The 16538-nt window shown below is 44.8% G+C and overlaps 1 protein-coding gene across 1 annotated transcript; it reads right to left on the reverse strand.

Annotated features, from left to right (window-relative positions):
• Positions 1-2895: 2895 nt before the first annotated feature.
• On the reverse strand, positions 2896-12124 carry LOC119364003 (probable protein phosphatase 2C 38). Its single transcript, XM_037629390.1, has 5 exons — positions 11165-12124; positions 6131-6505; positions 5874-5991; positions 3650-3873; positions 2896-3557 (listed from the first exon to the last, which is right to left on the reverse strand). Exons 1-5 carry the CDS (start codon positions 11633-11635, stop codon positions 3156-3158), a joined length of 1590 nt encoding a protein of 529 aa, XP_037485287.1. The 5' UTR covers positions 11636-12124; the 3' UTR covers positions 2896-3155.
• Positions 12125-16538: the final 4414 nt, after the last annotated feature.

A 16538-nucleotide genomic window follows, 5' to 3' on the forward strand; every position in this document is an offset into this window, starting at 1 on the left:
TCTATGTGACAGAAAGGGGTTTATTTGCATTTCAAAGTAGGTGCAAAACATCTACCGCATCAGTTTTTATCATCCTCAAGATCAAGAAGGGTGAGGATAAAGAAATCTATGGAAGAAAGCTACTGAACAGCGAAGAACTCGAGGAACTCGAAGAACTCGAAGGCCTTGATGTAGATCTAAGGAGCAGGAAAGGGGAGACTCACCGATGCAAGGTTGCCGCGGAAGGGTGTCACGTTCTTTCTGGTCCAACCAGGTTGATGCAGCGGCCTGAGTTGGTGAGGACAGGAAGATCTGCGGCGGCGGCGGCGGAGCTCGAGTGGCAGAGAGGAGGCAAGAGGAAGAAGACGACTAAAAGGAGGATAATGGGAGACCTAGGTCGCGCCTATTTATAAGGAGAGGATAACTGAGACGGCGCGGGAAACGAGGAAATAAGAATTATTATCCAGCGGCCCCGACGCCTCGATTTTCGGAACAGTCAATAAAGCCAGAGATCCGTTGAAAGATACGGTGACGTCACAGCAGCTTAAACCGGATCCAGAAGATGACGTCATGGCGGGTTAACAAAAACCCTCTATATAGTCAGAAGACTGAAGATTTAATTCTTTAAAAATATTTTTAGATTAACATGAACAGGTTCAAATCAATCTGGGGCTTAATGTTGGGGATATGACTATTTGTGTAAGCCGCCCAGGAGGGGCCGGGTTACGCAAAGAGTCTTCATCAAAGGAAGCCCAAGGCCAAGCATGAAGATGGCGGTTCAATAAAGAGCTTAAGGCCCGCAGGCGGCTTAAGCCCATTATAGTAAACCGCCATGATGGCATGACTTGTAATGTAAGGTATATTTAACTGGTTACCGAGCCGAACTCTGTTAATAAGCCGGCCGGGACTCTCTAAGCCGCAGGTATCAACCCGTGTATATAAGGGGACGACCTGCGGGCGATTTAGGACAAGAAACAACTCATCGAGAGCCAGGCATAGCGTATCTCGCTCCCTGGTCATCGAAACATCAATACCAACCCAACTAGACGTAGGCCTTACCTTCACCGTAAGGGGCCGAACTAGTATAAACTCTCTCGTGTCCCTTGTCCCGATTTAACCCCTTCAAGCTTCCTAGTTGAGATGGCTCCACAACTAAGTCCTTTCATGAGGACATCTGACGTGACTATTCCACGACAGATGCTGAGATTGAACTCAGAAGATCACGTGTTCACCTTATTCCCCTTGAGCTAAGGACACCCAGTCCTCGCCCAATCACTCTGGTAAGTCTTCAAGATAGCCTTCCAAACCTTCACAGACTCCGTTCACTGGCAATCCACAATGACTTTTGGATCCTCAGAACGTGACGCCTAACCGACTGGAGGATACACAGTCCTCAAGTGCAACAAGTCTTCAGGTCACGCGGACGGAAAGACTTCAGTGATGACTAACACTCTTTGGCTCTGGTTGTTTTGGGCTTTGTCCTCGCAAGGGTCTCTCTCTTAAAGTCTTCGGAGGTGGGTTGCTCTCAAACGACAGAAGCCGTGCACTAACTCTGAGCAGCCACCAATTTATGATGTAGGGGGTGGGCTATTTATAGCCAGGAGGCAACCCGACATGATATGTCTGAAATGACCCTGGGTCACTAAGGAACCGACACGTGTCCAACGATCAGATTTCAAACACACACGGCAGCTTGGCTTGGGCTACAAGCAAAGCTGACTCATCCAACTCTGGATAAGATTTGCTCTCATTGTCTTCGCTCGAAGACATAGGATTTGGGTTGAGCATCACGTTACTCTTCTGACTTTGTTCACTTGGACCCCACTTAACAGTTCAGTGGTTCCTTTGACTCAATAAAGAAGAAAAGAAAACTACGAAAGAAATTATGTCTTTGCACTCCACAGTCTTCACGTGAATGTCTTCATACGTCATTATCTTCAACGTGAATGTCTTCACGAACCACCATTATTTTCAATGTCTTCATACATTTTTAGGGGTCATCTCTGGTAGGTAAATCGAATCAAAGAGAGACTTCTACATATGTTGTCCTGCAATTCTCACAAACACATTAGTCCCTCAACCACGTTTGTCATCAATACTCCAAAACCAACTAGGAGTGACACTAGATGCACTTGCAGGATATGTTTTTTTTATAGGTTACGAAGATATGGATTGCCACGATGCAGGTTAACTAGCGAATTTGAAAGGTAAAGTGCTATGCATGGTAACCGAATAAGAGAGAATATACTAGTCCTGATCGGTTTAGTGTTAGAGCTTTTATATTGTACGCCAAGTCTTCCTGTATACGTCAAAGTCCAGCATGCCTTATATAAGGCCACGGCCTATTAGAAAAGCCCCAACAATCAATCTATCAATACAAACTCTATTTTTTTCACGTACACGGCCCAACAATCTATCAATACAAACTATACTTTTTCATGTACGTCTTTTTTCTCCATCGTTACTTCCTACCGAGCCCTATTAGAAAAGCCCCAACAATCAATCTATCAATACAAACTCTATTTTTTTCACGTACACGGCCCAACAATCTATCAACACAAACTATACTTTTTCATGTACGTCTTTTTTCTCCATCGTTACTTCCTACCGAGCCCTAGCAGCCCTAGGGTTTGGTTGATCTTTGCCGTTTTGCCCTGACCGAAAAACAATCATCTCTCCTCCACGAAAGTGAGGAAATCTTTGTTACTTTGCTCGTAAAGCAATCGTTCCTAGTCACAAAAGCACGACAAATATCCTAGTGTTGCACGGTGATTTCGCGTGCCAACAAGAACAAGGCCACAGGTTACGTGAAACCTAGCCAAAGAATAATTTTGCAAAGTGAACTAAAATTTTAAAAACAAGCTTCTAATTTTTCAAAAGATGCTAAGAAAATATGTACACATAACACAAATGCAATAACAAAGACAAACGGCCAGGAGGCATAGATGAATCTAGCAATGCCATCAACGGGGACGGGTCATTATTATATGGACAAAGAACAAATATAACCAATCACAACCTATAACTGACCTTTTACTTTACAAAAGAACAAAATCGAGGCTTACACCCACTTGCGAATAGAACTCGCACCGGCTTCCCATCAACATTGGCCAGTGTAAGCAAAACAAAGTCACACAGCTCTTGAACTAACTGAGCATCTCAGCTGGCAGGCAAGTTCAACCTTTCATGCTTTGGTTTGCAGCTGAAGTAGGCGTCAGCAAATTTGTCGGAGTGGCAGGCATTGGGTCGCCGCTAAGGACAGGCCACTCGTTACCTGTTACGAATGCGGTAGCAAGATCTGTAGGAGCCACGGTGCTTGATTTGACAGTCGACAAATGCTTATCACCGTCCAGTTCCACATTAGTTCCGAAATCTTTGGTTCCTGAATCGGACAATTTATTTGCCAAATCTGTTTTCAAGAATAGACAGACAGCGGCGCAGTCATCAACTTTTGCTGTGGGAAACCGTGTTCTCCACGTACGGTGAGCCGTTTGGACAAGAAGCCTTGCTGCTGAGGCCTCTGAAGTGGATTCACTGACAATCTTAACGACGTCATCGTTTGAAAGTACATCCCACACCTACAGTGGTCAAAGAAATTAGATGATCACATGCCACAAAAACCATCTAACTCGCAGAAATGTTCCAAGTTAATATGTGGTCAGTTGCTCACCCCATCAGTCGCCAACACAACGAACTCATCCTTTTCTGTGATGTGATGGTACGAAACATCAGGAACAGAAATTACACCATAACTCTTTAGACAGAAGTCTCCAAACGCTCTTGCCATGGCCAACCCTGGGGAGTTGTACTTCGGAAGCCAAACACGAGTAACATCTGGCTCGTTTGGGAGAGAAAATACTCTGCCCTTTCGTTCCCTGATCCGTGCCGCTTCACCTGCAAAACATGCATCTTGCTTCATTTACATGGGCATCTACTCATAACAAATACAGTTCTTCCCAGAGAAAATGTAAACCACAAAAGCATTGTCGTCAGAAGATATTAATAAGCTTGTGGCGTCCCTAAAGGGAGTGGACATGAGATCTGAAGTTAAGATTACAAAGTGAGCTATTGGAATATCAAAATCCGCTCCCTGCATAAAATGCAATGTAAAAAAGATTGTCGTTTCAGGCCAGATATGTCAGGTCCAAAAAGTTAACATGTGGGCCCATTCTCAAGTTTGTACTGTCAATGGTAAGTTTTTTCAGTGTGTGGTGTCCATGATAGGTTATGTTTACACTTTTTATTAGTACCAATTCGAAGTTTTGAGATCAAGGTATCTTTAAATAACTGACTCTGAAGAAAGTCAGATCTAAAACTGAACAGCACATGCACCATGTTGTTACATCCCTATCAGATCAGAAAAAAAGAAAATCAGATTGAGCTTTTTACCCACAAAAGGCAGGGCAGATTGTAAAAAGTTCAATACAATATTTTTACTTAGATACTCCCTCTTTGTATTGTGGATGTTGAAAAAAAAATTATAAACTTGGTCAAACACAGGATGGGGGTATTGATGAAGATGTGGACCATCGAATCAAAGCCGGATGGATGAAGTGGCGCCAAGCTTCTGGCATTCTCTGTGACAAGAGAGTGCCACAAAAGCTAAAAGGCAAGTTCTACAGGACGGCGGTCCGACCCGCAATGTTGTATGGCGCTGAGTGTTGGCCGACTAAAAGGCGACATGTGCAACAGTTAGGTGTGGCGGAGATGCGTATGTTGAGATGGATGTGTGGCCACACGAGGAAGGATCGAGTCCGGAATGATGATATACGAGATAGAGTTGGGGTAGCACCAATTGAAGAGAAGCTTGTCCAACATCGTCTGAGATGGTTTGGGCATATTCAGCACAGGCCTCCAGAAGCTCCGGTGCATAGCGGACGGCTAAAGCGTGCGGAGAATGTCAAGAGAGGGCGGGGTACACCGAATTTGACATGGGAGGAGTCCGTTAAGAGAGACCTGAAGGATTGGAGTATCACCAAAGAGCTAGCTATGGGCAGGGGTGCGTGGAAGTTTGCTATCCATGTGCCAGAGCCATGAGTTGGTTGCGAGATCTTATGGGTTTCACCTCTAGCCTACCCCAACTTGTTTGAGACTAAAGTCTTTGTTGTTGTTGTTGTTGTTGGTCAAACATAGAAATGTTTTGAATTATAAAAATCCTAATATGGACTACATTTTGAAACGGAGGGAGTATAATAATTCTCGTATCTTACCATAACTTCAGAATTATATTATAATCACTTTTCAAGAAAAAAGAAAATATTATTGTAATAGATATTTGATAAAACTACCACATGTCATGCAAATAAACCAACTTCATTTACTTGTTAAAATAATTTTCTAAGGCACAATACATCCTACAGTGTCACGACCTGAGACCTTCTCAGTTATGTTTCCAAATTTTGTGCACATACCATACAAGGAGTTCTTCAGTTAGGGTGTTTTTAGTTGGAGGCAGCAAGTAGAATCATGCATCCGATTTTAAGTAACCCACAAGTGAAATACTCCCAGCATCCTAACTGCTCCAACAAGCAAATTAGAAACCATTCACCTAACTAAGAAACCAAAAAGTAATCTATAAAAATATCACCATAGTTGAAGAGCTTTGGTAAATTTAAGAACAAATACAACAGGACACTGGCAAAAAATTACACGTTTTGCAATGCATATATCATATCATGTAGTTTCATTATCACGTACTGAAGCATGATGTATTTACGAAATTGACTATACGATACACTGATTCAGCAAAAATAATGAAAAAAGTGTTACTGCTACTAGAACTCTTTGTAACACAGAAAGTAAAAGGTAGCTAAGAGTCACACAAGGAAAAGGAGGAAAAAATTGTGTTGTAGACCTTTAAAAGAACAAACGGGAATCATTAAAATATAACGTACTTGGGATGCTTGGTTTGAGATCGACTGTCAGTTGAAGAGCAAAAAGGTGATTATCCTCATCTTTAGTGGCCAATATAGCTCTAGAGTCCCCCAGGTTGCCGATTATAAGATCCTGCCCCTGTAGAAATAGCAAGAAGAACATGTTAAAATAAAAAATATCAAGCGAAGCTTCACAACAAAGTAAAGTACAAAGTAAGAAATATCAAGTGAAGCTCCACAATAAAGTAAAGTAGAATCATTGTTGCTACGAAAAATACCTGCTTGATCAATGTGACTGCTGTGGTTCCACTGAACAGACAATCAATATTTTTATGTGACTTCAAATCCCTGTCCATTACATAAAATGCCCTCAAGAATGAAGTTCTCAATGCTGTGAAGATTTCTGGGTACCCTCCATTCTCTACAGCTCCAAGGGTAGCATCAGTATCTTCAACCACAGTTTGCACAGCATCTCCTTCAGTTGTCCCATTTGTGACAGTGTTATTTGACAACTCTTTGTATTCATCCCTGGCTATATTTGCACTCAACTTCACAGGGAGAAGATCTCTGACCATCTTGGAAACCAAATGGCCTTGTGGTCCATGGCCATCAAAAACACCACAAAAGATGGTACCATCTTTCGAACCAAAATTCTGCAAGCGGAATGCAAACACGTTAAAATCAACTATATAATGCCCAAAAGGACATCACTGAACAAGGAGAAAGAAGTGCACAATCCATACAGTTTCAGCCTACAAGCAGGTCAGAACCACGAAGCCTACGCGACTTATAGCTAAAGGAAAACTCTTGGTCATCAGATAACACGCGGTTCCAAGAACGCCAAAGTGCATCTGACGGTGCATGCCATGTATAAATGTGTTGTCAACTGTAGTCCACTAAACAGGGGAAATTATATTTGCTTATATCATATGGCTGAGCTCGTAGTTTCGGAGAGTCACATTTGATGGATTTTGATTCACATACTAGTTAAAGATCCTTAAGCTTGATGTGGCCCAGGAGTCCCGGATCCTAAGCCATGCCGAGCAAGATCTTCCGGCAAGGCTCAAGAAAAGGGTGGTGAGCTTGGCAGTCCTTGAGCATTCAAGAAAGAAGCAATGTGCTCGAATTGCAAATCTGAGAGAGGGCAATGCCAATATCAAATACTTCCATAGGCGTATCAATACGAGAAGGAGAAAGAACCACATTCATCGGGTGAGTATAACAATGGTTGGGTCACGGAGCATGAGAAAAAAGAGGAATCATCCACGATCACTTCTCCCACATCATCGGAAAGGCGAGTGAGAGAAAGGACTTCAACTGGGAACAATTTCATTTTGAGGATTGTGATCTTAGTGCTATTGATAACCCCTTCACCACGGAGGAAGTGTGTCATGTCATTAGCCAAATGTCAAATGACAAGGCTCCCGGGCCGGACGGTTTTACCAGACTGTTCTTCAAGAGATGTTGGGACACAATTAAAGTTGATGTCATGCGCGTGATCCACCTTTTTGGTAACCTCCATGTTGCTAACCTCCAATGGCTTAACTCTGCAAATGTTGTGCTCTTGCCTAAGAAAGATGGAGCAGGGATTGGTGACTATAGACCAATTAGTCTAATTCATGCCATCACCAAGATGCTCGCGATTCGCCTTGGGCCTCACATGAATAGCCTTACCTCCAAGGCCCAAAGTGCTTTCATAAAAAAGAGAAGCATCCATGACAATTTTATGTATGCGTGTACAAAACTCCTGCCATTCTTTTCAAGCTTGACATCCACAAAGCCTTTGACTCGGTGCGTTGGGATTACATTCATGATCCTCTTCAACGGAGAGGCTTTCCAAGTAAATTTCGAGAATGAATTGCTGCCTTGCTATGTACCTCAACTCCTCGGATTCTTCTCAATGGAGCCCCCCCCCCCCACCACCACCACACACACACACACACATCAAGCATGGCCGTAGCCTTCGCCAAGGAGACTCCCTCTCACCTCTCCTTTTCGTCATTGTCGTCGATACACTCCAACAAGTCCTACACTTGGCCACTAGGCATGTCTTGCTTCACAAATTTAGAGGCCGTCGAGCTATTTGCAGAACTTCCATATATGTCGATGATGTGATGGTCTTCATGGCCCCCATTAAACAAGATATTGACAACCTCACACGCATCTTGGGCTGTTTTGCCGAGGTCACCGGTTTGGAGGTAACTTCCAGAAAAGCTCCTATGTTCCCATTGAGAGCGCAACCCGTAATCTCGAGGACATCCTTCATAGTTTGTCGGCGTCTCACGCCTCATTCCTCATCCGCTACCTGGGCCTCCTCCTCTCCATTTGGAAGCTCAAGAGAGCCGATTTCCAATTCCTAGAGCACAAGGTGGCGGCGACGCTTGTCCCATGGGATTGGCAAAATGTCACTGCTACGGGCGTACCACTCTTGTTAAGGCGGTGCTCACCTTGCAAGTCATCTACCATACTACTCCCCTCATCATTCCGCAACAGGTCATAAAGAGCGTCAACAAAATTGAAAGGGCTTTCCGTTGGGCGGGAACAAACAAGATCACCGGTGCCAAGTGCAAAGTTAATTGGGCCACAATGTACAGACCAAAAGAGCTAGGGGGCTTTGGCGTGCTTGACCTTGAAAAGTTAGCACGTGCCTTACGTTTGCGCTGGCTTTGGTATGAGTAGAAGGATCCCGGCAAGCTTTGGGTGGGTATGGGGAACTCGTGTACAATGTGGACGTTGACTTCTTCTATGCTTCTACCATCACAACCATTGGTAAAGGTGGCATTGCCCCCTTTTGGGACTCCCCTTGGCTAAATGGCAAGAAACCAAAGGACATTGCACCCCTCATTTACATGCATCCTCGAGGAAAAATTGAAAGGATAGAGAGGCCTTGGGGGATGATGCATGGATTCACAAGATCAAATTCGATGAGATCCTTTCCATGGAGCACCTACGGCAATTTGTTACGCTTTGGCGACTCCAAAGCCACACACAACTCCATGAGTGGGCATTACTCTTCGGCTTCAGCATATAAGGCACAATTCATTGGATCAACAGGCTCCACCTCGAGGTGCTTCATTTGGGGCGTTTGGGCCTCGCCAAAGGTGAACTTTTTTGCTTGGCTTGCAATCCAAGACAAAATTTCGACGGATGATAGGCTTGCAATCTAAGATAGAATTTCGACGGCCGATAGGCTTGCTCGGCGGGGTTGGCAAAATTGTGACCCTTGCCCGCTTTACCGACTTGCATGAGGGCAAGGCACATCTATTCTTCAAATGTCGCTTCACCGTTAGGCCTTGGAACTTAGTCAAGGATTGGCTTGGCCTTCATGCTATTGACAGGGCGGCTTGGGCAATGAAGTACTCTTTGGCATTGATGGTGCAAGATGTCGGGCAACATCATTCACAATAGGAAGGCTATGGCATCTCTCACCGTACTTGCTAGTTGGACTATTTAAAATGAGAAACGCACATGTCTTCTGACACAAGTCAACACCACCACCGGTCTTTTTTGGCACCATTAAGAGGGGAGCAAAACTTTGGGTTGTGGCGGGCGCAAAAAAATTGGGCAACATCATCTCAGGAGAGTAATGACCCATTGTACTATTGGTGTGGTGTAACAAACTCTATTCTCCTTTCTTAATAAATGGATAAGGCAAAGCTTATGCCTCCGTTTTGAAAAGAAAGAAAAAAGATTCTACACTAGAGCACATGTCAGTTTCCAAAACAACATGCATTAGGTAATAGAGGGAGTAGTTAAATCAATTCGACTATGTTCAGACCTAATTATTAACAAATCGGTATTACAACAAATATTTTGGTTTAAGGACAGGACATGCAAGATGCAATCTGAAGCGCTAGCTTGTTAACAACGTTTCTCCTCCTGTTCTTTTCTCAAATGGTCCTCTAGTATTCATATCGTTAAACTTCATAAAATTTGATCATGGAAGGACTAAAAGTTTCTAGATTGGGCAAATGAAAATAGTAATTATTTCCTTCAAATTGCAGCTCTAATATACAATATAAAACCTTAAATGATGGTGCATTAAGTAAAACATGTAAATTGTAAATGATGGTGTATAATATGAACATTTAAGAGACCACAGAAAAATTGATAATAACATTCATAGAGGAGAAAACTGTGTAGACCACAGGCTACACAAGGTACTATAAAAAAAACATGAGATTGTATTGTTCAAACTTATTGAACTCTGGAGATAAACAATTTAATAAAATCTCATGGACATAATCAGTGGCGGAGGACGGACCAAAATCGAGGTAGGGCGGACTCTAGAGCGTAAAAGAATATCATGCAAAACCTTCATGGCCACTTGCCGCTGGCACAACCTCTGCACCGCTCTGCACCCTGCCTACGCTGTTCCGCAGCTGCATACTTGCTTCCCCGCGACATGTGGCCTGGAACAGGCTGGCACCCACGCTGGCGCCGCCGGCCGCCTACCTGCTGGTGCCGCCGCATATTGCTAGGCGTTCTTGGCTCCCCCCTTGTTCGTCCGCCGTCACTGCTGAGGTTGTGGCCTGGTCCAGCTGAGCTCCTCATTCACGGGCTCATGGCCCACCAGGTCTCCCCTTTCCTCCCCCCAACCACAGCGAGTACATGATACAGCGGCGTACGTGTATATTCTTCTGTTCGAAAAATCAAGGTAGGGCGGCCACCCGGCCTTGCCCAACCGAGTCCTCCGCCGATGGATATAATGAAATATAGTTAATAAAACACAAAGAAATGGCAAGTCTCATGTATTCAACTCTAGGAGTTCATGGGAAGAGAAGATAAGATCATCCTTAAAAGGAAATATTAAGATAACGATAAGAATCATGTGCCTGCTTACAGGTTTCTCCATTTGGGAGAACAATAATTGAGCCCAATTAAACTACCAGCTAGAACACTCTGCCGGCGATTCAGTCGGCCATATCCAATGGCAATCCATGTGAAACCACGTAAACAAGACAAATGAAAATGGTATTCTATTCCAGAAGTTGTTGAATCAAACAGGCATTCTACAGCAAGACGCCACATGTGCGTCTTACGTGAAAGTAAAAAAATCTTTGTCTGGTCTAGCTCAAGCATACCTAAGAAGACATGTATTAAAATTTTGCCCCAATCAGACAGTCATGTTTCTTCATGCAAGTATCAGGATTGGCTCATGACGAACAAAACCATGAAAACATCCTTTTCATCGTATCCAAATACTTGTGGAGCATATGCAGTAGGAGTCACACATCATCGAAAGGTACCCATGGAATTAACAGAAGATAAAAATGGGAAAAAATACAGAATTAAGAACTCAAATAGTATACCTCCACGACAACCATGGCGTCCTGGTTGACCCCCTTCTTGCCCTGCATCGTGTAAAGTGAGGCGCTAGCGCAGGCGCCGTTGCCGGCGATGCGTCCGGGCGCGCCCCTAATAAGCTCGGGACGCCTTTCCTCGGCGGAGGCGCCGCTTGGCGAGGAACCCCCGTTCCGCTTCCGCCGTAGCGGTCGAGCGGCCCACTTGAACTGCGCAGGCCCCGCGCTTGCGGGGGTGACGCCGAGCCCCCGGAGCAGGCAAACGAGAAAATCGACGCAGCACCCGTCGCCGCCGCCACCACCGCCATACAAAGCGGCCTCCGTGGCCGCAGGCTTCGCGGCGGCGACGCGCGCGGCGACGGCGACCGCTAGCATCCGCTGCTGCTGCGCCTGCGGGTGCTGCAGCTGCTGCTGGCCGGCACCGCAGCCGGACCGCCGGCGGCTGAGCACGGGCCGCCTCCCAGCCGCGACCGCCACCATGCCCTCTCTTCGAATGATTCCGCTTCCGCCCCGCTTCCCTCGTCTCTTGCTATCTGCCCAGGTCAGGATCTTGGCGCAAGAAGCGAATCTCTTGGCCGGAGTCGGATCTTGCAAGGAGAGGAAGGTGGTTTGGTAGATGGATGGACCTCGGTGTGGCGAAGAGTAGACGCAAGAACTGGTCGCTGCAAGGGCGCGAAGGAGGTGGGCGTGGCGGGCACTAAGGAGGGCGCTGGCTGGGGCGTGGAACACGCACGGTGAATACGAGCAAAGATATTAGTTTTACTGGTTCAATCCACGATATTATTCTATGGCGACGGCGAAAGGGGAGCTGGAGAGGACAAGAAGCCCAACAGGAACAGGTGCCACCTCCCCTCCTCTCCTGTGGCCTGCGCGGCGCCTCCGCAGGTGTGGACCGGAGAGGAGAGGCGGAGGCAAGAATCTCCGTGGCGGAAAGGGAGAGGAGGGGGCAAGTGGGCGGGGAGGAAGAGGGGAGGGGGGGGCCTCTTCGTCGGCTGGTTGCGTGGTTGTCCTGAGACGGCGACGGACCGAGAGAAACACGTTGCAAGGGGCTCGGTCGGCAACGGGAGTGAATGGCCATGGGTATCCCGCTGAAATTTGTTTACCTTTTCCGTTTGTCTGTGAGCACCCTTCCACAAAACACCATTATCTCATCTTTTAATTATTTTGAGAATAAATACATTGTAGTATTACTCAGAAAACACTACAACCCCTTTTATTTTATAGCGAACACAGCCAAATTCGTCGTGAGGTGGCTTACAACATGTGGATAGCGATTTACACATGTAATATTTTGATCTCTCATATTTTATTTAGCCTTCAGTTCTACCAAAGTTGGTCATGAAGCGGCTTACAACACGTTGATAATGATGTACACGAGTAATATTCTGACCTCTCATATTCTCTTTTATTTCGTATAGTGGAAAAACAAAAGCACAATCTGATTGTCTTCAAGTTTCGAACCGAATTCACCGCTTTTAGATGGTCGATCCCGGTTAGAACAGGCAGAGTAGTCCATTGAAGTGCAACCCCCTCCATAATCTCAGATAATTCAACCTCTAAAGAATCGTAACAAGACATGGCAAAAGTTAAAGATTGCCTTTTCAGCCTGCTCACACAAAACCATACTTGTTCCTATTGTACAATCCTCCACGGAAAAGGAGTCGTCTAACCTTGAGCTTCACATAGCCAGGTATAGATGTATTCCATGACATAAAGTACGGGGAGTATCATCCAGTGCATGTGACTCATATGCTAGAAAGTTCCCAGAAAGTAACACCCCTTTATCTTTGTGACGTCTTGGTTCCGGTACTAGGTAGTCACCAACAACAAGTTGAGGTAGCTCTGAACAAAGAGTCGAGAGACATTAATAATTGAAGCGGGCTATGAATGGACCAATTCATTTCTCATATACTAGATAGGTGGCTCTGAAGAAAGCGTCGAGAGACATTAATAGTTCAAGCGGGCTATGAGTGGACCAATTCATATCTCACATACCAGATACATTCTAGTAGCATGAATAACATAATCCGACGTGTTTCCGAAAGCCACATGTAATATGAAGTACCCACTCTGGTCACGTGTTCTGGAGCTTGGATATACTGAAAACGGCTTTCGCCCCGTTTATATATAAAGCAAAGCCACAACATCCAACGTAAGTTCACACCGCGCACACATGCAAAGAAAGTAGACAAACATAGTGTGAAAGGGTTCTGCTGAGAGCACAGATCAACAAGCCCTTAAAGGGGGAAAATGAGGCAGTGCAAGGTACAACAGGCTAATCCGGCTCAGGAGGTGGTGGAGGAAGCAGTGGCGCCAAGCGAAGAGCCATCGCGCGAAGATCTACAACAATGTCCCGATCCTAGGGGCGGTTAAGCGGCCGTCAAAGCTGCAAATAGCCACACATTTTGAAAATCGCGTCGGTGGCACGTCAAAGAGGAACACGTCGGATCACAAGTTTATTGCGGACGGTCCAAATCCCAAGCGAGGATCTCCATACCCAGCCACCTAATGTGGCGGGCGCGCGAAGGGGGGGGGGCTGGATTTCCGCAAAGAGGTCAGGGAAATTGGTGTTGCACCATCGGCCACCAATCGTTTCGCGGAAGCAACTCCAAAGGAATTGAGCGGGCACGCATGTAAAGAAAATGTGTTTCGAGTCTTCCTTCACCCCACACAGGGGGCAAATCCCGTCTCCTGGGCCATCAGGAGCAGCCGCGGTGGCCTGGTAGAGGGATTTGGTGGAGAACCTGCCCGAGGACTCCAGGCGCCAGGAGACCCGGTCGTCAGGTTGATCCGCGTCCGAAGGATGAAGCGCGATGCACTCAAGGAGGTCTTGCCATGTGGCAAGTTCCGCGGGGCCAAATGGCCGGCAGAAGCAAGGCGCCCTAAATCAATAAGGGTCGCCTTGACGGAGATCCTAGGTTCTACTGTAATGGCGAACAGGGGCCATAGGTTTCACTAGAGGCTTCTCTCTTGAAGATAGCATACGGTGGGTGAACAAATTACTGTTGAGCAATTGGTAGAGAAGCGCAAAGTTATGACGATATCTAAGGCAATGATCATGAATATAGGTATCACGTCCGTGATAAGTAGACCGACTCTTGCATGCATCTACTATTATTACTCCACACATCAACCGCTATCCAACATGCATCTAGAGTATTAAGTTCATAAGAACGGAGTAACACCTTAAGTAAGATGACATGATGTAGAGGGATGAACTCAAGCAATATGATGAAAACTCCATCTTTTTATCCATGATGGCAACAATACAATACGTGCCTCGCTACCCCTACAATGTCACTAGGTGAGGACACCGTAAGATTGAACCCAAAACTAAGCACCTCTCCCATTGCAAGAAAAATCAATCTAGTTAGCCAAACCAAACTGATAGTTCGAAGACAAATACAAATATATCTTAATCATGCATAAAAGAGTTCAGAGAAGACTCAAATAATATTCATAGATAATGTGATCATAAATCCATAATTCATCGGATCTCAACAAACACACCACAAAAAAAGTATTACATCGGATAGATCTCCAAGAACATCAAGGAGAACATTGTATTGAAGATCAAAGAGAGAGAAGGAGCCATCTAGCTACTACCTCTGTACATGTAGGTCTGTGGTAAACTACTCACGCATCATCGGAAAGGCAATAGGGTTGATGTAGAAGCCCTCCGTGATCGAATCCCCCTCCGGCAGATTGCCGAAAAAGGCCCCAAGATGGGATCTCACAGGAACAGAGGGTTGCGACGGCGGAAAAGTATTTTGGTGGATGCCTTTGGTGATTTGCGAATATTTGGGAATTTACAGAGCAAGAATTAGGATTAGGAGACCTCCGAGGGGCCTACAAGCCCTCAGGGCGCGTCCCCCCCCCCCTGGGGCGCGCCTAGCAGGCTTTTGGCCACCTCGGGCACCTCCTAGCCCCCTCTCCAAGTCCTATGGGTGTCTTCTGGTCCAAGAAAAATCATCGTGAATGTTTTATTCCGTTTGGACTCCGTTTGATATTCCTTTTCTGTAAAACTCAAAAACAAGGAAAAAAACAGAAACTGGCACTGGGCTCTGGGTTAATAAGTTAGTCCCAAAAATAATATAAAATAACATATTAATGCATATAAAACATCCAAAGCAGATAATATAATCGCATGGAACAATCAAAAATTATAGATATGTTGGAGAAGTATCAAGCATCCCCAAGTTTAATTCCTGCTCGTCCTCGAGTAGGTAAATGATAAACACAGAATTTTGATGTGGAATGCTACCTAACATATTTATCAGTGTAATCTTCTTTATTGTGGCAAGAATATTTAGATACATAAGGTTCAAAACAAGATTTTAATAGACATAAAAACAATAATACTTCAAGCATACTAATAAAGTAATCATGTCTTCTCAAAATATCATGGCCAAAGAAAGTTATCCCTACAAAATCAGATAGTCTGGTTATGCTCCATCTTCATCACACAAAGTATTTCATCATGCACAACCCCGATGACAAGCCAAGCAATTATTTCATACTTTTGGTGTTCTCAACCTTTTTCAACTTTCACGCAATACATGAGCGTGTGCGATGGATATATCACTATGAGTGGAATAGAATTTGGTGGTTGTGGAGAAGACAAAAAGAAGGAGAAAGTCTCGCATCAACTAGGCAAATTAATGGGCTATAGAGATGCCCATCAATTGATATCGATGCAAGTGAGTAGGGATTGCCATGCAACGGATGCCCTGGAGCTATAAGTGTATGAAAGCTCAAAAAGAAACTAAGTGGGTGTGTATCCAACATGCTTGCTTATGAAGACCTAAGGCATTTTGAGGAAGCCCGTCATTGGAATATACAAGCCAAGTTCTATAATGAAAAATTCTCACTAGTATATGAAAATGACGAAATAGGAGACTCTCTATCATGAAGACCGTGGTGCTACTTTGAAGCACAAGTGTGGAAAAAGGATAGTAACATTGTCCCTTCTCTCTTTTCTCTCATTTTTTTGTTTGGGCTTCTTTGGCCTCTTTTTTTTTGTAAAGTCTGGAGACTGATCTCAACTAGGAGGGAATCATAACTTCCACCATCCTTTACTCACATGGGACAATGCTTTAATAATGATGATCATCACACTTTTATTTACTTACAACTCAAAAATTACAACTTGATACTAGAACAAGATATGACTCTATATGAATGCCTCCGGCGATGTACCGGGATGTGCTATGATTAAGAGTGACATGTATAAAGAAATATGAACGGTGTCCTTGCCACAAATACTATGCCAACTACATGATCATGCAAAGCAATATGACAATAATGGTGCGTGTGATAATAGACGGAACGGTGGAAGTTGCATGGTTATATATCCCGGAATGGCTATGGAAATGTCATAGTA

Source organism: Triticum dicoccoides, chromosome 2B, assembly GCF_002162155.2.
Source record: "Triticum dicoccoides isolate Atlit2015 ecotype Zavitan chromosome 2B, WEW_v2.0, whole genome shotgun sequence".
NCBI lineage: Eukaryota > Viridiplantae > Streptophyta > Magnoliopsida > Poales > Poaceae > Triticum > Triticum dicoccoides.

Excerpts from the sequence above, each read along its gene's own strand:
- LOC119364003 (XM_037629390.1), bottom strand. The coding sequence starts at position 11,635 with ATGGTGGCGGTCGCGGCTGGGAGGCGGCCCGTGCTCAGCCGCCGGCGG. Across the intron at positions 3,874-5,873 it reads TCTCAAACCAAGCATCCCAA|GTGAAGCGGCACGGATCAGG; the intron begins GTACGTTATATT and ends CATGTTTTGCAG. Across the intron at positions 3,558-3,649 it reads TTGTGTTGGCGACTGATGGG|GTGTGGGATGTACTTTCAAA; the intron begins GTGAGCAACTGA and ends TGACCACTGTAG.